Source organism: Lepidochelys olivacea (assembly GCF_965140295.1).
Source record: "Lepidochelys olivacea isolate rLepOli2 genome assembly, chromosome: 12".
In the NCBI taxonomy this organism is placed as follows: Eukaryota; Metazoa; Chordata; order Testudines; family Cheloniidae; genus Lepidochelys; species Lepidochelys olivacea.
Window position 1 is genome coordinate 11,107,340 of NC_140422.1, and position 25,820 is coordinate 11,133,159.

The 25,820-nt window shown below is 39.3% G+C and overlaps 1 protein-coding gene across 1 annotated transcript in view; it reads right to left on the minus strand.

Annotated features, from left to right (window-relative positions):
- The window catches only part of SLC6A2 (solute carrier family 6 member 2), a 107,623-nt gene that overhangs the window by 11,958 nt on the left and 69,845 nt on the right, over window positions 1–25,820 (minus strand). Inside the window, exons 10-11 of the mRNA XM_084644267.1 lie at window positions 19,255–19,354; window positions 6,730–6,830 (exon numbers count right to left, since the gene is read on the minus strand). Of these exons, the coding sequence (XP_084500393.1) occupies window positions 6,730–6,830; window positions 19,255–19,354 (201 nt within the window). The remainder of the gene's footprint in view (window positions 1–6,729; window positions 6,831–19,254; window positions 19,355–25,820) is intronic.

Below are 25,820 nucleotides of genomic sequence, written 5' to 3' on the forward strand. Positions count from 1 at the left end.
CTCGTGATTTTTTTTTTTTTGGCTGGCATTCAATAGCTGTGAGAAATGTGGGCATAATGCTTCAACAAGACACTTCCTAATGCGAAGATAGATATGTGGATATCTAAAACTCCTAAGATAAATGTTTGATCTAGTATTCTATGGAAATACCCGTTTATATTTAGGAACATAGGAATTGCTATACTAAATTAGAAGAGGGAGCTTTCTAATCCATTATCCTGGACAGTGGTCAGTACCAGATGCTTTTGAGGAAAGTGAATAACCTCTACACTAGGCAATTATGGGATAACCTTCCCCCAGGTAAAATTTTCTCTTAAAAACCATTTGTTAGAGGCCGGTTTATGTTGTGAAGCATGCAGGTTTAATCCCTTCCAAAATTATTTTCAAATTAAACATGTAACTATTATAACTCATTATTTTTGGTATCCTTTTTTGACCAATTGTTTTTTGAATCCTGCAAAGTTCTTAGCCTTGTTGATCTCATGTGGCAATGAGTTCCACAGGGTAAGTTGTGTTAAAAACTATCAGCTTTGTATTTGTCATCTTATTCTTTCATTATAAGGCTAACAGAAGTCCTTGATCAACCTTCTCTGTGCCATTCATTATACTGTATAATTTATGCCTCCTCTTATTAATATCCTGTAAATTAAACAATCCCACTCTTTTCTCATTGTCTCTGAGCCCCCTCTAATTCTGCTACATCTTTTCAATTCAGATTTTCCCTCTGGTTTAAAACAAAAAACAAAAAAAAAAGAAAGAAAGAAAAAAGCATTTCCATTGCTTTATTTTCAGAATTTATAATGGATACAAAATATAGATTTAAAAATTGTATGGACTATGTTTTTCCCCTAATAAATCATGTTTACAGTGTCCATATAACCTTTTAAGACACGTGAAAAAAACCAGACTATTAGAATCAAGCTACTCAATGTTCTCTAAAATGGTGTACTCTCCCCACAGGTATTAGAAAGTATCTATCTATAGTAGTTACACTCAGTCAATGATTGACAATATTGGACCTTAATTCTGGAAGTCTTCTAGGACTGTATGCATGGCTAGAGGATGCAGCATCCACTGATCCAGAAAGGTGCCTATTTTCATTTTTACAGTAGATATTAAAGCATATACTTCAGAGAGATTAGCAATTCTTTTTTAATTCGCTTTCCAATTATCTCCTGCCTCCACTGAAGTGGGTAGTTATCTAACCCTGACCATGCAGTTCATCACCAAGTAATTGAGAGAACAATTGGTAACATATTTATATCAGAATGAGCTTATTTGGAAAGACAGTGTCCATTATGATGCAGCCCACATCCTACACACAGACATCTGTGAGCAATTGTGTGATTGAAAATAGAGCCAAGGTTATATCCCAAATACCCAAATTGACATGAAGCCTGGTAGCCAGGAAAACACCATAAGAACATCTTTCATTTACTTCCCTAGAGCTAGGTTCATGCTGTAAAATTGAATCCAGAACTTGGCTTTCCATTCTCAAAAGTTGGGTTGGAGGGAGTGTGGTACACAAGAAAGCTAGATCCAGCATTTTCATTCAAACTATTGTAGATTGGGATCTGAATCCAAACATTTGTGTGGATTTGGTTGCAGGATCTATCCCTGAGGGTCACAACTGATACTAAGTTTATATTTATAACTAGCATTTAGAGGGCTGCTAAAGGGTTTATTAAATGGTTAATCAATCATTAGAATTTAACAGGTCAACAGGTTGTTTATATAATAATGATTTATAACCATCTCTATATACCTTCTACTGATGTGGCTATAATTATCTTCAACATACAGTCTTCATGTCTGTAACATATTTATAACATCTTTTGATAATTTATTAACCTTCTATAGAACACCTACAAATGGAACATTAATATAAAGTACGACTGACTGACTTCAGTGTATGCTTCATTGGCTCATTACTGATTGGATGCTACCAGATGCTAGGTATGCTATTAAAATGTTTTCCTTTTTAAAAATGTATCTGTGTATCCCATCATAAATATGTCTTGATAAGAATGTCTTGTGTCATTAACAGTTTGATAGCTAATTTTGATCTTTGAGACAATATCGGATCCAGATTTGATGTAGCTATATGGCAGATCACTACTGCTTTAAATTTGAAATTGAAGGCATAAACTTTAATGCAACGGAAAATATCCTAGGTCACAGTGATGTCAAAATCTCCATATATTCACCATGACCTTTTGATCTACAAATAAACTGGAGTGAATGTATAAATACCCAATATAAAACTGCAGTCTTTAGTTTCGACTCTAACCTTTACATAAAACTACCAAATGCTACCTTCACATTTCAGGGAGAAAAAATCCTCAAATGTAATGAAACATCTGTTTATTTTCCTTAATACACGTCAGAAGGCTTACAAGCTATATTTAATGTGTCTCTTTCCTCTCTATGTCACACAGCTAACCATTTGGAGTAATTGCACCCTCCATATTCTAGTACATTAGTCCACATTTGTGATCTTCATACCCTCCAAATAAAAAATACACTAATAACTGAATTATGTTCTATAGTACATATATAACAAATAGTTGTAAAAATTTTATATGTAGTCACAGTCTTGTGCATATTGTTGTGATTTTACTATTCAAAAACAAAGCACATACATAAATGGTAACGCCTCAAGAAGTTATGTGCTTAGTTGACACACATTTGTTTAATGATGGCTGAGTGAAATTTAGAACTGAATAACCCCTTCCTTCCCCCAAATATTTTGATTTGCCTAAAACATTAGGTATAAACATCACCACTCCATATTGAGTTATTTATTTTACATTTTGGGGCTGGCCCTGAATTGGCAGCATGTTATTTGTGTTGAGATTAAGTCGATTGGAAGATAGCATTTGTACATTTTGCTCTGAATGTTACAAACATGATAGTTTCAGTGGTATAATCATTAAATAGTTTCCCTTTGCACTGTGTGTATTATACTTTTGAACTTCATCAATGAAGTATCAATAGGAAACATATTGGATACTGCTTTTACCAGTTATGTTTCACATTTTGCACCAAGCATTTGCCTATCAAAAGCTAAACTCAGTTATAGTCAGGGGTGTTACTCATCAAAAGATAAACACCGAAGCCCCAATAGCTATGAGAAAAACATTTCTCCCCTTGGACAAGTTATTGCGAAATTGTATTTCAGGGATTTTACATCTTCCATTGAAGCATCTGATATTGACTGTGGTTAGAAAGAGAATATTGGACTAGATGCTAGATGGACCCTGGTTTGATCCGGTATGGCAATTCCTATGTTTGGTTCCTTATGGAGGGCAATCTGCAATTCTGTATAACTGGCAACATCTGGAATCATGTACCTGATTACCCTATAGATTTCTTTGTGGGGAGGAAAAAGTTGTTCTTTTGGTTATTTTTTAAACCAATATGTTTGACATCTGCTGGGCATCAGTGAAGTCATAATGAGACATATTTATCCTTGAAGTGGAAGCACAGAACCACAGCCAGTGATGGGCAGAGGATCCAGAATACACAAAGTAGATTGGATTCAGTTTCCATCTATAATCATATAATTCCTTCCAGACAGTACATGCAGGATTTTCTTTAATATCCAGTAACTGAGTATAGTTAGCGTTAGCTTTTTTTTGTTTTGTTTTGGTAACATCTCTGACCTCTTTGGTAACATTAGTTTCAATCAGACTGATTAAGAGTAGCAATTTCACCTTTAAATGAAAGATATTGTGGTTAAAAAACAGGGAATGGGAGTCAGGAGATTTTGGTTCTCTTTCCGGTTTTATCACAGACATTCTCTGAGATCCAGGGGATGTGATATAAACACTCTCTGCCTCCTTGTCTCTATCCGGATAACAAAGATAATATGTACTTGTGTCAAGGGTATTGTGGGAGCCTTATATAGTTATGTGTAAAGAACATTGAGATCTTTGAATGGAAAGTGATGCATAATATGTACAAAGTATTATCTCAGCTAATGGTTTTATCAAAATTGGACAAAACTGGTGACATTTCTTCTATGAAGTTTCTCTCTCTGGTTTTCACTAGTCATTTTGTGTAGTTTTTAGGTCCTCAGAATTGAACTTCCCTGAAACTGCAAATGCCCAAAACATAATACAGATCGGTTTGCATTTAACACTTACAAATTTGAAGCTGTCATTTTACATATTCAAAATTTTGTACAAAAGTACTAGGACAACTACCATCTTGGGCTTACAGAGAGGAGACAGGAAGGGGAAAAAGCCCCCATGGATACTCTTACCCTCATATCAAACATGCTTCCAGAGGCACAACTGGTCAAAAGGAGGAGGAAATGTACCATGGTGTGATGAAAGCAGACCAAGTGCAACACATGCCAAGGCCCCAGACCTTACTGAACACTAACAAATGCATAGTTGGAAACCAGCCTTGCTTACCTGTGTGTTAGCATCATCAGAATAGATATTAGATGTTAAGTTGATAAGAATGTGTTTAGTGTTTAGACTTTATATAATGCTTGTAGGACGCTGCATTACTGATCTCACTTATAACCTCTATAGCCCGTGGTATAAAGTTATATTGAGTGTTTGCATTGTAAACCTCTGTAATTGTGTAACTCACCGAACAGGAAAAGAAGCTTTAATTAAGGGAAAGTGCTCATCCTGAATACAATCAGATGGCCCACTGAAGGCAAATGAGGCATTGTGTAGCATCAAAGGACAGAGGCTGTGTTGACTGCATTCCTAACTCCCTCCAGGAAGGAGAGACCTACGCATGAACTCAACCCACCAGTTTTGGACTCTGGAGTAGAGGGGATAAAAACCCCCGGACAAGGGGAAACTGAGGCTATGTCTACACCACATCATTGGCAGCAGCACAGCTGCATCAATGTAGCTGCGCAGGTCTAGCACTTCCGGTGAAGACGCTCTAGGCCGATCGGTGAAGAGCTTTCCCACGGCTTAGTAACTCCTGCCTCCATGAGAGGTGGTAGCTCTCCTGCTGACATAGTGCTGTCTATGCCGGCGCTTAGGTTGGTATAACTTATGTCGCTCAGGGGTGTGGATTATTCACACCCCTGAGTGACAAAGTATACCACAGTAATTTGTAGTTTACACACAGCCTGAATCTCTTTTATGCTGTCTGGATTCTGAGGGACAAGGATTCTTAAATATAAGTATTGAGATCCCCATGCTTGGTGTGGGGTAGCCTTGAAAGACACTGGTCAAAAGTGATTTGGCAGGTTACTACAGCTTGGTCACTTTTTGAATCACAAACTGAAACTCATTTATGTATACATGCTTGCTTGCATTAACCTGTAAATAAGTGGGAACAGGTAGGAGCCATATCCTGTTGCAGTAGAATTTCTGACTCTAGAGGACCAAGGAGTTGAGGACTTGAACAACCAGGAACTTTAGTTGTACTGTACAAGAGGATGATCTGCCTGCAATACAGCCATGGGCTGATATTCTGTGTCAGATAATGCAGGTAGCTGGGTAGTCTATGCCTTTACTTCATCTCCAGTGGAGTTCTCTTCAGAAGGACAGGTCCTGACACTTTAGATTTCTCTTCCTTCCCTCCCCCTTCCATTCATGTTCCCAAGAAGGAAGTCAGTCCAAAAGGGGTGTGCTTTTAAAATGGAATTCATGGCAACTGAAATGAGGGAAGTGAATTTGAAGCTGGGGGCATAATGACTGTTTTTGGTAAGACAGAACATAAACTTGACCTATAACCCAACAAGACACCAAGGATTCATCAGCCTTATAGTCTGTACAGTGATCAGAGGAGAATAAAATGAGAAATATGTAAACCTCAGCATTAATATAAACACTTACCACCACACACACACACAGTTCTCCAAGCCAACTTCAATAGAGCCAATAGATCTACACACAGATCTGATGATGGAGATACCTCAAAAGATTAAAATGTTTAGTTGAACCTCTTGAGGACCCTTCCAGGCCAAATGGCCTTTAAATCCCATACAGTTAACCTCTACCTCCTACCTGGTGTTCACTTTCTGCAAAAAAGAATTTGAGGACTGTACTGCTCCTTCCTTCAACACACACACACACACGCACACTGTCTTCGGATAGGGAGAGCATTCCCACCATCAGAGGGTTTGGTGGGTTACCAAGCACAGCCACTATCTCCAGTTTGGGGAACTGCATTAGGTGGTCTTGACCACTACCCATTGTTTCCCCTGTCTGACAAATTTCACCCAAAATGTAGCCTCTCCAAATGTGAAAACGAGTCAAAATGGCTTCTGCTATCCTGGCTGACAACATTGGGGATAACAGCGAGTAACAGAGCCAGCCTTAGGGTCCAGTAATCAGGGCAGTTGCTCTGGACACCTGGTTCTGAGGGTGCCAAATTAACATCCAGGATGTTTCAGAGTAGCAGCCGTGTTAGTCTGTATTCGCAAAAAGAAAAGGAGGACTTGTGGCACCTTAGAGACTAACCAATTTATTAGAGCATAAGCTTTCGTGAGCTACAGCTCACTTCCTCAGATGCAGGATGTGTGTCTGCATCCAAATTGGGTGGGCAGAGTATTTGTTTTGTTCTCCTCAGCTGTTTGGAGAGCACTGGAAATCAAAACTGCCCTGGGCAACAAAACATGTAGCGTAGGCCCTGATGAGTAATGTTATGAATTTGCTTAATATCTTGCTTTTAGTATGAATAAGCTGGTAGGAAGCATCCTCATAGTGTTCTTTCCAGGACAAAATAAATAAATAAATCACCCCTTACCAATAAAAAAGCAGGGCTAACAAATTTCCAACACAGTCGCCAGTAGAGGCCCGGTTTGAAGCCCATCATTTGTTGGATGTCTTCACTGAATCTGTCCACACCTGCAAGTTAAGCACAAACAGAAGATACACAGACTTCAAGTTGGCAAAAATGATTAGACGGTGGCAAAAAACCAAACAAATTTGTTATTTGTAGTCTCAGAAAAATATACATGAGTTACTTCCAAACCAGAAATTGCGTAAGGATGAAGGACCCCATTTTAGCTAACAGGAATTTTGCAATGGAGTTCAAAGGGACCAGGGTTTCTCCCTAATTGCCCATTCACATGATATTCTAACTGTAAATCACATGACTGCTGAGAAAGACATGTTGAGCTTCATTTTCAGTTAAGCCACAATGCATTTCAAACATTAAAGTGGCAAAATGAATACAGATGCTTTTTTTATTATGCCTATAGGCTATTGTACTTGTAGTCAAATTACACAACTCACTCATAGTCATGTAAAAAAACCCACAAAGAAGGCACTGATTGTAAAGTAAATCCACATATTTGTAAGTCTTCAGAGGAGCTACCAGTTTTTCAGCGCAGTGTGAAGAAATACACATTCCCTTTGTAATGCATGCCATTTCATCTTTCGGTAACCTTCTCTAGAATCTGCCTAGTTGCTTATCTTTCAGTTTAGAATAAGAATATGAGCCACCATACTGGGTCACACCGTGGTCCATCTTGCCCAATATCCTGTCTCCATGCTAGAGCTTCAGGGGGATTGTACAGACCATGGCAATTATGGAGTGATCCACTCCTGTCTTCCACTTCCAGCTTCTGATAGAGGTTTAGGGTAGAGACCTACACGGGACAAGTGTAGAGACCTGCAGTTCCACAGGACCCACTGCCATAATAGCAAGTGTGAGTGGGAGCAGGATTAAGGAATAGCCCCATGCAGGGCTCTAGTTTAGGGTTTCCCCAAGCCTGGTGGTGGTTCCTTCATAACTCGGCTAATAGCCATTGCTGGACCTATCACCTATGAATTTATCCAGTTCTTTTTTTAAACCAGTTATACTTTTGGCCATCACAACATTCCATGGCAATGAGTTCCACAGCTTAGTTGTGCATTATATGAAAAAATACTTCCTCTTGTTTGTATGAAACCTGCTGCCTATTAATTTTATCAGGTGACCCCTGGTTGTTGTAGTGTGAGAAAGGGTAAATAACACTTCTCTGTTCACACCATTCATGATTTTAGACCTCTATCATATCCCTCCTTGGTCATCTCTTTTCTAAGCTACCCAGCCCTAAACTCATAGATAGACTCATAGATACTAAGGTCAGAAGGGACCATTATGATCATCTAGTCTGACCTCCTGCACAACTCAGGCCACAGAATCTCACCCACCCACTCCTGCAATAAACCTTTCACCTATGCCTGAGCTATTGAAGTCCTCAAATCATGGTTTAAAGACTTCAAGGTGCAGAGAATCCTCCAGCAAGTGACCCGTGTCCCATGCTACAGAGGAAGGTGAAAAACCGAAGCCTTTCCATACCCTTGATAATCTTTGTTGCCCTTCTCTGAACCTTCTCCAGTTCCACTGTACATTTTTTGAGATGGGGCAACCAGAACTGTCCATAATATTCAAAGTGGGGACATATCATAGAGTTATATAGTGGCATTATGATATTTTCTGACTTATTTTCTATCTATTTCCTACTAGCCCTAATATGCCGTTAGCCTTTTTGACTGCTGCTGCGCATTAAGCTGACATTTTCCTATAATTATCCACGGTGATCCCAAGATCTCTTTCCTGGGTGATAACAGCTAATTTAGAGCCCATCCTTGCATATGTATAGTTGGGATTATTTTCTCCACTGTGCATTATTTTGCACATATCAATGTTGAATTTCATCTTCCCTTTTGTTGCCCAGTCACCCAGTTTTGTGAGATCCTTGTGTAACGCTTCGCTGTCTGCTTTGAACTTAAATAGCTTGAATAATTTTGTAGCATCTGCAAACTTCACTGTTCACCCCCTTTTCCAGGTTATTAATGAGTATAATGACATAACAAAAAGGCTACAATGCCCTGGTTTAGATTTCCCAAAGCATTGCAGGAAACTACTCAATAATACCAAAACTATTATCTCGGTACACGTTGTCAATATCTCCTAATTTAACACTGCTGACAGAGAAGATACCTTAGAAAATAAATGACATGTTCACATGTGTAAAAAAGTAAAAAGCAGCAATTATAGGAAAAGTTTGGGAGTTTTGATTGTTGAAATCATTGGGCAGCCAGGGACAGAGGGTTTGCTTGATGAGACTGCAACATCAGACTCTAAATAATTGTAATCAAACTTGCTGTGTTAAATGAATGACATAGAACATGTGTTTATAAACACGGCAGACTCACCTGGATCACTTGATCAGCATTTATAAATTCGTATTAGCAGTTGCAAATACATGAGCCTATTACTTTCGTCATGAGCCAAACCTTATATAACCAAACACTACTTAAAAACTGTAGCTGAAAGTTAGCTACATCCAATGGTTGTTACTGTGCTCTGTGGAAAGAGGCATCCATGAAAATGAGAAGCAGAACAGACTTCTATGCAATTGACATTGGCTAGAGAAGAGTAGCAGACAGTCTCTCTCAAATTAACCAAACTATCATTTAAGCACTTAGGTGTTCCTCTAAACCATCTAGATAGCTAAGGTTCTCAATACCTTATTTGTTTCTTCTTCTTCTTTGTGTGTGTGTGTGGTACGTGTGAGAGGTGTCATGTATACAGCACTAAAAGCTAGAACCCTCTGGGTGACCAGACACAGTATACACAGTGGCAGTACAAGTTTCTTCCTACTGTCCTATCAGTGAACTGGAGGAAGCTCCTGGGCCTGTCCACTTAAGGTCTTTCTAAGGCACCCATCAAAAAGTGTTATTTGGGCTAGGACTTCAAGATCAGAATATAGTTCAGCTTCCATTGTGACTCAGTCTTTGGAATCTCTGTTGAAATAGCATCATGGTTGCCAATTAGTGCCAGCATGAAACTGGTGTGAGAGGAGAATCAGGCCCTTAAAGGAGAATCAGGCCCATATCTCATCAGGAACATAAAGCCAAGGATGAAATATGATTATTTTCATGTATTTCCTTTTAGATGATACACCTAAATTCTCATGTATATATATTTAATATATAGACATAAGCAGCAGTGGAAGACATAAAAATAAAAACTTCTGGAGCCACCCAACCTACCTGGGCAAGCACCCATCCTTTACCTCACTGACACCATCCTCTACTTGTCCCTTTCTCAGAAGCCTGAGAAAATAAACATTTTTGTAGCATTTTCTTTAAATTCAGGGTGTCAGGCTCCATGGGACCAAAGATGGACATTTGTTCCAGAGATGAGAACCTCTCGTAGGAAACATCCTATCTCCAGCCACAGCTCATTTAACTCGAGGTCTGTTAGCGTGAGTACCTCCGCACATATCATATTCTGTGGCAATGCATGAGGAAAAGGATATGGGTTTTTTTCAGATAGGCAGGCCTTAAACCCTATAGAGCTCCATAGGGCTTCTAAACCATATTTCACCCCTGAACAAGTTGGGAGCCAATGGGTAGGCATGAGGTCCTTCCTGTGAAGGTCTCCAGTAGGCTACCGTAGTCTGCAGTAGCTGAAGGTTCTGAGAGTCTACAGGGGTAGTCCCATGTAAAATGTATTGCAACTAGTCTCAAACTGATAAAGACATGTCTAATTGTAGAAAGCTCAGTATACGGAAGAAAAAATTATAAAAATCATGCTAACTCATATTCATTGGATCTTTCTTGAACTTCATTCCTGACTGGAAATACTTACATTCCACCCATAGTATTTTATTAGAACAGAAATTTATGTATTAACTGGCAGTTTTAATTTGTTATGCAAAATAATTGTAAAATGTCCACCTTCCATAAGGTTAGAATGCAAATTTCTCCCCCCGCCCCCCCAACCTCCAGCTTTGTATCTGTTGCTGAAATCCTTGAATTGAATTTCTCCTGGTAGCCTTTCCCAATAGGACATATCACTTTGCAAAAGTTTAATCTGTGCCAAGACTATTTTCCCACATCAGTTTATAATTACATGACCACTACTGCTGTGATAGCTTGGAAAAAATTTCCTGGTCAGAACCACCATAAAATAAACACATAAATAAAAAAAGATTCCTTGCTTGTAAGCCTAGAGACAACACAAATAAAGTAATTAGAGAAATCTTCAAGAGAAAAAATGGCTCTTGGCTTCAGTGCTCAATACTTCTCTTTGACCGGTGTCACACGCTCATGTAGATGTACTGAACTTCCAAGTATTAATACACTGGAGAAGGATGTTGCAGCTTGCAGGTTTGTTTTTCATCCCAAAACTAATGGGCAAAGAGCCACAAGTTTGAAGGCTTTTTCTCATAGGAACTTGTTTACGAGAGTTGAAAGGTGTCACCACAGTACTAATGCCTATTCTTAGGGAACAATTCAAATGGAACCAGTTGACTTGCATAACTTCGCTTCAGTAACCACATTTAACTAATTCTTTCCCCCCAGCATAGCATTTTGTAACTAAAGTCTTTTCGATCATGGGATATATGACTTGCAACTCTGCAAATAAAGGCACTTTGTTCCCACATCCCCCTCTTTGCAGTTTCAATATAGCAGTACAGCTCTGCTCCATCACTGTCAATATGAAGAACATACCAAATCCTTGATATTCTTAACCTACAATTCTTCACCTATAGAAGGATTTTTTTCCTATGATCTGTTTCTGTGTAGCTACAGGATTCAGCCCACCTGCTTGCACTGTTTCTCATATTTTATTAAACTTGTTTAACTCTGATATGCTGGCTTTAAAATTTTGTAGGAGCTGATTCTCATTTACATCAGTGTCTCTTTACATGGTCAGAACAGCAACTGAGAATCAGGCTTATAGTCCATCAGACAATACTGCTGTTTAGTGCTTTAGAAATGTGCAATTTAAAGGCCTCAATTCAGCAACATACTTGAGCATCTGCTTAACTTTTAGCTCAGGAGTAATCCATTCCTTTTCAGCAAAACACTCTAGCCACTTTACTGTAGTTACAATGCATACTTCTTTATTCTTTTATTTCTATTCACACTCTGACAATCTCAAACTAACTCTGCAAACCTGTGCTGACTATCATCTCTGTAAAGTTTACTTTTATTTTTAACATTTTAAATGGTCATATATAAAATCTTCTCCCCCATTTTAATCATGTGACTTTAACATTTGACTTTCCTAATTCTGCCCAGTTCAGTTAGATAAAGTATTCTTCCCAACTTCCTATCCTAAATTCTTTGAATCTTGATTTGTACGGTTGATCAGTGGCTGCATGCCACCAAAGCAGCTGTCTGTTACTATGGGTGATTTATACACGCTCAACAACCTTTTGCAACCCTAAAAACAGAGAATGTAGGTTCTATAAATATAAATTAGTAACCTTTATTAAGTGCTTCTGAAATCTTTTAAAGTAAAAAGAGTCATATACTTTAAATGTAAGAGGTGATGATACATGCTTCAGTTAGTTGCCTTGTCCTTTAAGATCAAACCCTGCTCTCTCATCATTTGAGTCCTCTAAAAGTAGCTTTCAAATGACATGCTTCATTTTTGTTTTCAAATAACAGCTCTGAAAAGGGGCCTCCATAGCAGACGTGTATATATATCTATATATATTGCTCACTTTCTTCACATTTCTTGAAAGCCACTTTCCCAGTTTCATTTGTGCTTCTATAACGTGGCACATGGGGGAAAAAAAACCCCTACATATTGGTGGCTCTTGCAATCATGAGAAGGATTTGATATCATAAACCCAACATTTGATTGAATCACCAGTTGAGAGAATCTATATCACTTTTAATACATGACTGCCAGGGTGATCTCTGTTTCTCATTGGGAAAGTAGTTATGATGCGCTTAAGTTTTATGACCAAATACCCTAAATAAATACATTTGTGCTAAAGAGAATTTCACTGCAATCTCTGAAATACATAAACAGCAAAGCTGTTTTATCAATGTGTCCACACTAATGTTTTGTTTCAGAGTAGCAGCTGTGTTAGTCTGTATGCGCAAAAAGAAAAGGAGGACTTGTGGCACCTTAGAGACTAACAAATTTATTTGAGCATAAGCTTTCGTGAGCTACAGCTCACTTCAAATAAATTTGTTCATCTCTAAGGTGCCACAAGTCCTCCTTTTCTTTTTACTAATGTTTTGTTACTTCACTTATGACAGTTGGCATGGTTCTTGCATAAATAATTGTTCTGGACATAGCCATCAAATTTATAGGTGTAAAAGAACAGCTTAATAAAAATATGGCAAATAGATCCCAGTTGTAACTGAAAATTATCCTTTAACACAGCAATATTCTTTCATCTCAACTGCATAAAGACTACTGTATTTAGTCAGGATGAAATTTCATACACTGCAGATGCCCCTGCACAATTGTCTGCTGTGTGATTTGCTTATGGCGTCATTATGGATTTAAGGAGTAAATCATCCCTGTGCTGAGGGCTAGCATGAGGCCCAGAGACCACTCAAATCCTACATAAACCACAGTGGAGCCCACTGGCCCTGGAGAGAAACTGTTTTCTCTTATCTGAAAGAAGTAGGTGTCCAAAAAGTAACATGATGATCAGTTCTCAGTATCTGGAATCCTAAAGTTTTATATATATATAAAGAAGTAACATCTCCCCAATGTATTCATGAATTCCAAATTTCTGTTCATTCCAACCACATTTGCACCATTTGTGTTTGCTTTTTCATGACTATTTCTGTGACTGTTTTTGTTCGCATGAATGTTTGTAGAGGTATTACATTCATGCTTGTACTGGTATCTATGCATGGGTGCCAGAGATGGGGAAGGAGAGTCACTGTCCCCCACTACTTTTTAAACAAGGGGGGCATGCCCTCCCCCCACTTCTGAGAATCTGAACTCAGCAGGGGCCCAGCTGAGGTTCCCACCCTCCTAGTCTCTGACTGGAGCTGGGTGGTGTAATGGCAGATTCCATTCACTGCTGGCATGATGGAGGGGTGGCTGGGCCAAATTTGAGTGAGTGATAGTGTGACCTGGCACACAGAATTACAACGCCACTCAAGTTTGGCCCGTTTTGATTGCTTCTCCTCCCTCTTTTGCAATCTGTTCAGCGGCACTCCTGTATCGACGTGTGAATGGATGTGTGCATGAACAAAAGCATAATGTCGAAAGTCAGTTCCTGGCTAATATTTGTCTCCCCATCATCCAAATGGATCCACCCATTTAACTCAAACATTCCGAACAAACCCACCCATGGGTTGAGCCCAAGTATGGAAAGTTTCAGTCCAAATGGATTTTTTTTTTTAAGAAGATTCTGAGCAACTGAAAATGCGAGGCAGGAATGGAAATAGGAATTCATTTTTCACAAATGTTAAGCTTATTCCTTCATAGAAACATGCCATGACAGGGATTGTGACTTGTAAAGCCTATGTGGAACTTTTCCTGGCAGTGGTGCTAATTAACAGATTTTAATTTGGGGTGGGAGGGGTTTTTCTGAGAATGTGTATCAAGCAAAGCATACCTTATGTAAACACAAGGAAAACTGAATGCCAACTAAAGTATTGTTACTTGCTTAAACAAACCAATTCCCACTCCCCCGTAAAAAAATCTTTGGAACAAAAGCTTCACAGTTAATGGACATAGGTATTACGTGAACTAAATATTTCCACATTTTTGGTCTGTGCCAAAATGTCAAGTTTGCCTTCGGGCTAAGCTAATGTTCCTGCTGGGTCGCTAAGGGAACTGGGGTCTATCAGAAAACAAAAGGTGGTCAAGACCATGCCAGATTAAATCAGTCAACGATTTAAATAGCACCTGGGGCTGCAATAAATTGTTCTTTATAGAGCAGCAGCTTTTATTGTGTCAGTAAAAACATTTATCAGCTGCTTGAGACAAACTAATAGCTATTTTCCCAATTATAGGGGGGGGGGGGCAGGGAAAGAGATGATGAGCAAAGAGAGAAGTTCTACCAAGTAAGTGAATTCTGACTGAGCTCAGATCATAGAATCATAGAGTATCCGGGTTGGAAGGGACCTCAGGAGATGATTTACTTTGTGGACTTCATCCAAGCCTAGCTATTGTGAAGCACAATAAATCCCATTTTAATAATGGAAGATAACTCTTCATCACTAAAGAAACAATGCTATTTTTATGCCTCAGCTGCCAAACTAGAGTAGGAGCATCCCTCTCTTTGACACATTTACCTCTCTTAAAAAGCAGTTTCCTCTAAAATCTAGTGCCTTTAATTGTTTTATAAGAAAGCAGCATTAAAACCTGTGAGATTTACACTACCTCTGATGGACAGAATTACCATTGCAAAGATTGTGTGTTTGACGTTCTTTGCTTTCCTTAGATGCAGCAATTGTGGACGTCACCCCTTCAGATCACTTGCTTGCCAAAAATTTCCATTTGGGAGTTTAACTAGAAAAATAAAGTGATGTGTGCAGGTGGGATGAGATGACGGCCGAGGGAGGCAAATGGGAGTAGAGCAAGGGTACCTGAGAACTTTATAAAGCACACAATGACAGTTATAAAGCACTATCTCTAAAAAGAAAATAAGATGACTGTCAGGAAAAGAAGAATAATTTCACCAGTAATCAGGACAGCTAGCTCAGTATATACTTGGATGAGTCACAAAGTCTCTAGGGGAAAATATATGCTTGAATGCTGGCCGGCTATGTCCTTGAACTCTGATTATGGTGAGGAGAGAAGAGGTGGCTGGATAGAAAAGAAAGAGTGAGAGGTTGATTAATGTTTTTGACTTTTTAATGGCAACTATCTTAAGGTACGCTAGATGAATTGATGCTGTCAAAACAGGACTATTTGCCATGAGTAAGAACTATTTACCCAAGTACAACTTTATATTACGGGACCCTTAGGACATTCAATATATTCCTAAAGTGTGTGGTGGAGCAAAGAGATAGGCTTACTATTAATATTGCATTGCTCAGATGATTATCGTTTGAGTGGTCTACTGAATTGCCAAAATATTTAGAATGCCTTTGACAGAACTGGGTGGGGGGGAAGTCTTCCTGGATGGTGTCCTCAATAACTGGGACACAACTGGCTTGAAAGCAGAACAGAAATTAAAAATAAGCAAAGTAACCCCAAAGTCACCAAAGGAGGAGCCTGGATGGTGCATTGTATTTTGAAAGAGGAAAAGTGGAATTGTTGCATGTACCTTGTATCTGAACTCAATACAGAGCTGCTTTTGCTTACAGAATAGTAATTTGGAAGCATGTTTTCAACATTTATGCTGTCTGAAAAGTCAGCCAGAAACATGACAGATGGGGTTACAAAAAACATGGCAAATTTAGTTGTATTCAGAGTTGGGGCATTAGTTATTTGCAGGAGAATTTTGAAAAACCCACACCACCACCACCACACCAGGTGATTTGGGAATAGGTGATTGGGAATAAAAATAGGCCATTACACTGTATTATGATTTACACTGCCTGATGTATATTTGTGAAAATGTACATTAGCAGATCATTTAAGGAAAAAAATATGCCAGAGGTTTATAATATAATATAGTTTCCCACACTCATTTCAAGTTACATTATGGAATCCCCAGGGAGAATCCAGAATTTCTTTGAACATTTGGCTATTCAGAGAAGGAGGTTATTATAATTTCATCAGCTTTGACAGGGACAAGTTCAAGAAATGCTATAGTCCCTCCCAAGAGAAGTAGAGTATCATTTCCATTACATATGTAGAGTACAATATGGCTAATACAGACCAAATTCTGCCCAAAGTGTTCAGCATGATTCAGTGACCAATGGAGCTTTAAAGTGCCCTCCATTTCTCAGCTGGTGTTCTTCCTTGCATTGGACAAACATTGAGTTTCAGTTTTGTTTTTTTTTTAAAAAAGAAACAAATATCTGGAGCCTTAAAATTCCACCTGTTCTGTAAGAAGTTAACAGCCCCCAACATTTAGTCCTTTGGGTTGAAAGGACATGAGAAGCTTCAGGGACAATGGCTAGTGAGAGTTAAAAAACCCATTGAGCATCACATGCTGAACAGAAGAAATATAGGCCTGATTCTTCCAGCTTCACTCACATTTATTATCTTACTATCCCATTGCTATCCAATAATTGGCAGAACTGAGCCCTGGGTACATAGTATCCTATTAATCCAAGTAACAAACAGTTTCACTTCCATTCTTCAGGAATAAAAAAAGTCTCCTCTGTCATTGCTGAATTGTACAGGATCATTATGTTGCATATATAAACACAATCATGTTAATATACAGTAATAAGTGCCATTTATTGTTGATACACAGTGGAGCTATCTAGCTGCCTCACAAACAAGAGGCAATCAAAACTCTTAATTTTAGCAATAGAAAAGCCTGCCAACAATATAAAAAGGAGTTCAGACCCTTTTTAAGACAGATAATTCCTTGTGTCTTCTCAAATCAGAACGAAACACAGTCTAAAGGTCTAAGGCAAAAATACTGACACTCTGCACCTGAAACCAAAAGGTGGCAAGCACCACCTGAGGAGTTTAAGCTGGAAGAAGCTTTTATCCATCTGAAACCCAGTCCGCTATAGGCAGGAATACATTTTCCAAAGCAAAATATATAAGAAAAAAAAATCAGTTTACGTAATGTAAATTCTCTACATAAGCATGATTTGATACAACTGATCACAGGTATACAGCAAAGCAGTGAACGAGGTGGAAGGGTTGTACATTTAGAAATAGTAGATGCTACAATTCAATTAGCAGTCAGGGTTATCTTAGATTTCAAGTGGCTTTCCAACAGTTTCATCGCTAACACTCCTGTTTCTTGGCAGACATACACGACACAGGACATTTTCTACAAGATTACACCAGTTTTAAAATTCCTGTCATTTAAGTACTGAGTCTATCCCGATTTAGTGTCCCATTATATTAATAAACTAAATACACTTGCTGTTCCTCTCGCTAAGGTCACCTAAATGCATTTATATTGGTTTGGAGGAAAATGAGCAGTGGCTGGCTGCCAACGTTGGGTTATTTTTGCACTGGGAAAGCAAAAATAAATTTCACTGTTTCTTCTTCCTTATGTAACTGTCCTGTATTTTTAATGCTCCATTCTGTGTTTATAGTACTTGAGGGAACAGAAAATACAAATGTCCAAATTCTGCTTTTCAGATATTGTTTGTGCAACTGCCAAGGAGATAAATGGAAGCCATGTGCATGCATTTGAGAGCAGAATTGGACCCATACTTTGTGTAAGCATTATTCTCCTTTAGGGTTCACTGGCATACCATTGCATTGGGGTTGGTGCAAAGCCACTCCGGCATGAAGGGAGTTCCAGTGGCCGTCAGAATATCTCCTGAAGCCTGGCCTGCAAGGGAGTTTGCTGTGCACCCCCGGGATAATAGGAACAGAGTTGTCCCTAAACTCTCACTGTGCCTTGCCCTTATGGAAGTCTCCTTATACCCCTCCAAACCCCCCAGTATGCATCCCTTTTGGGGGACATGCAATCAGGTGTTAGGTGCCCCGTTATCATTGACTTTTAATAGGAGTTGGGCACCTAACTTCCTTTTGCACCTTTGAAAAATCTCCTCAGAATTACCAAAGTGTGTCAATTGGGAAAGATTGCTGTTTGGATTTATGGAACAGTCTCACACAGACCTTAGTGTCTATGGAGAGCTCCCAAGCCTGGCTCATCATATCCTTGTTAATATACATAATTATGGTGACACCATCCTTTGGGCTGATGCATACAGAGGGAGATTTTTAAAGGCGCAAAGGACAGTTAGGTGCCTAACTGCCATTAGAAACTAAACTGCTACACAATACCTCATGTTAATATATATGTCCTATTTCTAGTGTTCACCAGTTCATTGATGGATATGCTCATACACTAGGCATCATACGTTGACAGATATAACAAAACAAAATTCAGTGCTACAGGAGTATTTCATCATCCACTACATTACTAAAGCAGACAAGAACTGTGCAGTAAGAAATGAATACAAGCCTATAGGGTCAAGCCACCATGTGTCCATTGTGTAGGTCATGGAGAGACCACAAAGATTCCACGGTCCCTGTGGGTAGCAGACAGGTTCTGTGGGAGGTAGGGACAGTGTCCATGGCTCCGCAACTAAGCTAATCCACTAGCCTGAAATTTTGCATGGTTTAGAGGCATGATTGCAATCCAAAGGGTGTATTAACAGCTGTAACACCTTGGGAAGAGTGGGAGGATTCTCCCTCTCCAGTGATCCTCTGCCCAAGACAGTTTATTTTGGCTTTGTGCAAGGCTCCAAAATTTGGCCCATAGAACATATATATTCGTGTCACTATTTGTAAATCAGATGAAGATCACTGCATTGAAACTACTGCTCTTCTGATTTCTCCTATACAATATACTTCCATTATTACTTACAGCTGTGGGCCACTGTATCATGGGGACAGCAAACATTTTACAAGACTTTTTGTCATCACAAAAAAAAGAAAAGAAAAGAAAAGAAAAGCACTTACCATAAAACCAGGAAACTCCAATTGCCTCCATTAAAACAGCAAACAGGATTGAAGTTCCAGCTGCAAATGTATCCAGTAGTGTGAGGATGTAAATTCCTCCCTGTGGCATAAAAAAATCCAACAAGTATCATAGATTCATAGATTCCAAGGCCAGAAGGGACCACTGTGCTCATGTAGTCTGAGTTCCTACATAACATGGGCCAGAGAATGTCCCCAAAATTATTCCTGGAGCAGATCTTTTACAAAAACATCCAATCCTGATTTAAAAATGGTCAGTGAGGGAGAATGCACCATGAGCCTTGGTAAACTGTTCCAATGGTTAATTATTCTCAACATTAAAAACATATGCCTTATTTCCGGTCTGAATTTGTTTATCTTGAATTTCCAGCCATTGGATTATGGTATACCTTTCTCTGCTAGATTGAAGAACCCATTATTAAATATTTGTTCCCCATGTAGAGATGTATAGACTAATCAAGTCAGCCCTTAAGCTTCTCTTTGTTAAACTGAATAGATTAAGGTCATTGAGTCTATCACTAGAAGGCAGGTTTTCTAATCCTTTAATCATTCTTGTGGCTCTTCTCTGAACTCTCCCAATTTATCAACATCCTTCATGAATTCCCCTGTTGATGCATTGTAGGGCTCCATTAGCCCTTTTGGCCACAGCATCACACTGGCAGTTCATGTTCCCCCAAATATCCACCACGACCCTCAATTCTTTTTCAGAGTCACTGCTTCCGAAGATGGAGTTTCTCCATCCTGTAAGTATGGCCTACATTCTTTGTTTCTAGCTGTACACATTTAGATGTAGCTGTATTAAAACTGTATAAGTGACCTGCCCTTTTCATTATTCACCACGCCCCCAATTTTTATGTCATCTGCAAACTTTATCAAGGATGATTTTGTATTTTCTTCCAGGTAATTGAAAAAATGTTAACTAGTGTAGGGCCAAGAACACATCCCTGTGGGACCCCCATTTGAAACACACTCGACGATGAGTCCTCATTTATAAGGCCTATTATTATCTGGGACATCCCTATTAGCCTTTTAAATATTGGCACATTTTCTTTCTTCCAGTCTTCTGGAACTTTCCCCGTGATCCAAGACACTGAAAATCAACATTAACTGTCTAGTGAGTTCCTCAGCCAGCTCTTTTAAAACTCTTGGATGAATGTCATCTGGACTTGCTGATTTAAAAATGTTTAACTGTAATAGTTGCTGTTTAACATCCTCCTGAGATACTACTGGAATGGAAAGAGTGTTATCATCATCCGCTTCCCCCCCCAAAATACAGAATAGATATAGATATTGAACACTTCTGCCTTTCTGCATTATTACTGATAATTCTACCATTTCCATATAGTAATGGGCCAATACAATTGTCAGGATTGTTCTTCCTAGTATCCTTGTCGTTAACTCTGATGGTCATATATTTCTCTTTGTGTTCCTTTTCTTCCTTTATCAGTTTCTATAGTTCCTAGCTTCTGATTTATATTCATAATTATCAGCTTCCCCTTTCTTCCATTATTATATATTTTTATTTTTTATATTTACCATCACTTCCCCTCTAAACCAGGTCAATTTTTTAAAGCAATACAGCCTTCCTTGATTATGAGATTGTGACTTTTTGGGCATCTAGTTAAGTGTTCTTAAACAATCCCCAATTATGATTCAGATTTTTCTGATTAAATTCTTCCTCCCAGTTGATCTGGCTCATAATTGTTTTCCGCTTTGTGAAACTGGCCCTCTTAAAGCACCAAATATATATATTACTGGTCTGCTTCATATTGTAAATATGATCAAGTCATGATCACTTGTTCCTAAGCTACAATTAAGTTTTAATTCTTTGATCAGTTCCTCTTTATCTGTCAAGATTCGATCTAATATAGAATTCCGCCATGTTGGATGCAACAGCTTTTCATTTAGCAAATGGTCGTCTATAATATTTAGAAATTCCAAGGATATTTTAATACTGGCAGCATGAGACCTCGAGAATGTGTCACTCAAATTGAAATACCCCACGGTCACGCAGTTTTTCCCCCCTACACATTATGGTTAGAGCGTAAGGAGCTGGTCATCCCGTTCCCTAGTGTGATTTGCTGGTGTGTAGCAAATGCCAACTAATACTCCATCTTGTGCTTTATACATTAGGACACTGATTCATAAGCATTCAAGATCATTTTCCTTGGAGTTATGAGTGACTCAGAAACTGATAATGCCATTTTTGACGTAGAGCGCCACTTCCCTTTTGCCCACTCAATCCTTCCTAAATAGGTTATAACCACTGCTTTTAATATTCCAGTCTTACACATCATCCCACCAGGTTTCAGTTATACCAACTAGATTGCTTATTTATGAGCATAAATTCAATTTAAATTCAATCTTGTTTGTTATCCTGGTTCTGAGCACTGGTGTATAGGCAATTAAAGAATTTTTTCTCTTCATATCCTCTGCTTCCTTCATTAACTTTGTTTTCAACATCTTGATTCTGTGCTAAATGAGCGCTCATATTTTCCCTGTTTTTACTCTCCCCTTTCGTTATTAGTTTAATGACCTCCTGTCTACTCTAGCCAGACTACCCCTGAGGAGATTGGACAGCCTCCACCAGTAGAAGGGGAACGAAACTATACTGCCCCCTCTCCCTGTAGAAGGTCAACCAATGTACCACAAAACCAAAATCTCCCACCCTCCACCACTTAGCTCACTAGTGGTTCACTTCCAGAATCTTCTGCCTTCTGTCTTCCTTGTTTGTGGGACAGGAAGGATCTCAGAGAAGATTGTTTCGAGTTTATTCTTCTTCAGGACACTTGCGAGTTCCCTGAAGTCATCTATTATCTGGGAGATGTCCAATGATGCCATGTCATTAGTGCCGAAGTGAATCGTCATGAATGGATCCTTGCCCATTGACTTCAGAAGCCTATCCAATCTTGAGTGAGGTCTTCTGTCTTGGCTCCAGGAAGACAGCACACTGTCCTGTTATCCATCTGTCCCTTGCAGAATGATCTTTTGGTTCTTTTGAGTACAAAATGTCCAACAAGGATCATCAGTCTTTCTTGGACAGTTGGAGAACTCTTTGTGGATATGCTTGATTTTCATACTGGTTGTCCTGTACATCTTTCCATTCCCTAGGACCAGCTGGATCTTGAGAGGAATCTTCTATAGTTTCCATACTGGAGGACCTGGTATTGATTGGAAACTTCTAACTGTGTGGAATTCCTCCTGGTCGTCATCTCTCTGGTGGCCTCAGCCTATTCATCCTCATCTGTCTCCAGCTGTGAGAATGCTGATATGATCTCTTGCCTCTGGTGGTTATGAACTGCCAGGCCTCCTCTCTGATTTCCTGTTTCCCTGACTTTTTGGTGGTCAGCTCCTTTAGTCCTTGAACCTGGGGGTACGGATGCTTCCCAGACCTGTCTAGGAACTCCTCTGCTTCTCAGTAGCATCTCTATTTACCCTTCCAGTTCAAGAATGTTTTCCTCCAGCACAGCCACCAACTTGCACTTCATGCACAGGGAATGCGCTTCTTGTTTCGGCAGGAAAGAAAACATGGCAAATCTGCTGTGGGTCACCACCACTGTTCCATCACTGGTCATCTTAAAATCAGACGTAGAGCTGAACCTGGAAGGAAAGCCTCTCACATGCCCTCTCTCAACTCTGTCCAAAACGCTCCTGTTAGCTGCCTCTGTTCGTGGCCTTTGAATTTGCCAAGCAAGTGATTTTTTATACCAGATCTCCCTGTTTAGCTCAGTTCAGCTTCACCCCCACCACCAGGGCGTGATTAACTCCTCAGGTTTCAGAGTAACAGCCGTGTTAGTCTGTATTTGCAAAAAGAAAAGGAGTACTTGTGGCACCTTATGCATCTGATGAAGTGAGCTGTAGCTCACGAAAGCTTATGCTCAAATAAATTGGTTAGTCGCTAAGGTGCCACAAGTACTCCTTTTCTATTAACTCCTCAGAGACTTCAAATAGCAGGGCTCATCAGAGCTCTTAAAGAAACAGTTACAATTCTTTTACTTTCAAAGTTTATCCTCCAGGTACCAGAGGTCTGATACGTAGAAATATAATAGTCTCAGTATGTTTAACCAAGGAGTGGAAAGCTTGGGCATCCCTTGGTCTGCATGGGAAATGGTGGGTTTGAATGAACAACCCTTGTAAATGGGCTTAGCCTTCACCCACAAAATGGGACCTAAAAATGGATGGAATTCTTAGCTCCTCTGGAGTGGGAGTTGAGGTCTCTCAGTGCATTGCAGAACTTCTCAGCAACCTGCAGGATTGAGCCTAAACTACAGCTAGCATAGAGTTACTTCTCAAAGGCATTGGTGTGTTACAGTCATGGCTGCTACCACTCCACTTCTTCCCATAGCCAGGTTTGAGGTCCAGTGGATCTGCAGTCTTGGATCCAATGTTCTATTCCTGTGCTCCTGTAGAGTGGCCCACTGCATACAAATGGCTGTGAAGTCTCCATTGCCTGCTCCCCTGTACAGTAGGAGAGCCCTGGCTATGCTGTGGTTTGAGTCTTTTTCTGTGGCTGAAGTGTGGTGACAGGATTTCACCCTACATAAATATCCCCTCTCCTCTGAAATATACATCCCCTAAAATGCATTGATTTGGAACTGTAAGTTGCATTTACGAGATTCTTGCAAAATTGTTTTTCAGACACTCTGAGCTGGATTTGACTTTGTTTTATTTGATTGGTGTTTGAGTAAACTATTAAATGTCTAATTTTATTAAATGTCTAATTTTATTTAGTGTAGAGTGAAGAGAATGGGGGGGGGTTGTTGGCAGATGGAGCTCCCTATCATTTTGAAATGAAGCAAAGCAGAATATTTTAAGACATTGTTACCATTTCATCCTAGCAAACAGCGGAGAGAACTTCCAGCCATGGTAGATTCTAACAATCTTATTTATAAACAAACCCACTATGAATATGCCTGCTTCTTGTGTAGATTTTGTTTTATAGTATCTTTAACAATTTTAAAAAGGGGATAAATACCATTCGTTTTGTAGATTTGATGATGATTTTACTCTGTTTAATCAACAAAGACATAGTTTAGCTTTTCTCTTGTTATAGCCTACAGAGACTTTCTACCAGAGGTGTCACTATTTACAGTAACCAATGGAGACAGCTGTCGAGGCTTTTCTGAGTTATAAACTCTGGAGATCTGGCCAAAGTTTGGATTAACATGGGGCACCTAACAAACTGAATGGCAAATATTTTAGCAAGAAGCAAAAGACTGTTTATTGAATGGTGTTTTAGGTGAGAAAATCTGCTCCACACCTGTTCATTATTTGAATGCCTTTATTTTAGAAATCCAGCAAGGTGGCTGATGAAAGGTGTGTGTATGAAAAACAGACTGCTTCAAAAATAGATCCCAAAGATTTTCAAGGGGAAATTCAACTGATTATTTTATCTCTATGGTTCATAGATTCATAGATTCATAGATATTTAGGCCAGAAGGGACCATTATGATCATCTAGTCTGACCTCCTGCACAATGCAGGCCACAGAATTTCACCCACCACTCCTAAAAAAGACCTCACACCTATATCTGTGCTATTGAAGTCCTCAAATTGTAGTTTGAAGACCTCAAGGAGCAGAGAATCCTCCAGCAAGTGACCCGTGCCCCATGCTACAGAGGAAGGCGAAAAACCTCCAGGGCCTTCCAATCTGCCCTGGAGGAAAATTCCTTCCCGACCCCAAATATGGCGATCAGCTAAACCCTGAGCATATGGGCAAGATTCATCAGCCAGATACTACAGAAAATTCTTTCCCGGGTAACTTGGATCTTACCCCATCTAAAAACCCATCACAGGCCATTGGGCCTATTTACCATGAATATTTAATTACCAAAACCATGTTATCCCATCATACCATCTCCTCCATAAACTTATCGAGTTTAATCTTAAAGCAAGATAGATCTTTTGCCCCCACTACTTCCCTCGGAAGGCTATTCCAAAACTTCACTCCTCTGATGGTTAGAAACCTTCGTCTAATTTCTAATCTAAATTTCCTAGTGGCCAGTTTATATCCATTTGTTCTTGTGTCCACATTGGTACTGAGTTTAAATAATTCCTCTCCCTCTCTGGTATTTATCCCTCTGATATATTTATAGAGAGCAATCATATCTCCCCTCAACCTTCTTTTAGTTAGGCTAAACAAGCCAAGCTCCCTGAGTCTCCTTTCATAAGACAAGTTTTCCATTCCTCGGATCATCCTAGTAGCCCTTCTCTGTACCTGTTCCAGTTTGAATTCATCCTTCTTAAACATGGGAGACCAGAACTGCACACAGTATTCCAGGTGAGGTCTCACCAGTGCCTTATATAACGGTACTAAAACCTCCTTATCCCTACTGGAAATACCTCTCCTGATGCATCCCAAGACAACATTAGCTTTTTTCACAGCCATATCACATTGGCAGCTCATAGTCATCCTATGATCAACCAATACTCCAAGGTCCTTTTCCTCCTCCGTTACTTCTAGTTGATGCGTCCCTAGCTTATAACTAAAATTCTTGTTATTAATCCCTAAATGCATGACCTTACACTTCTCACTATTAAATTTCATCC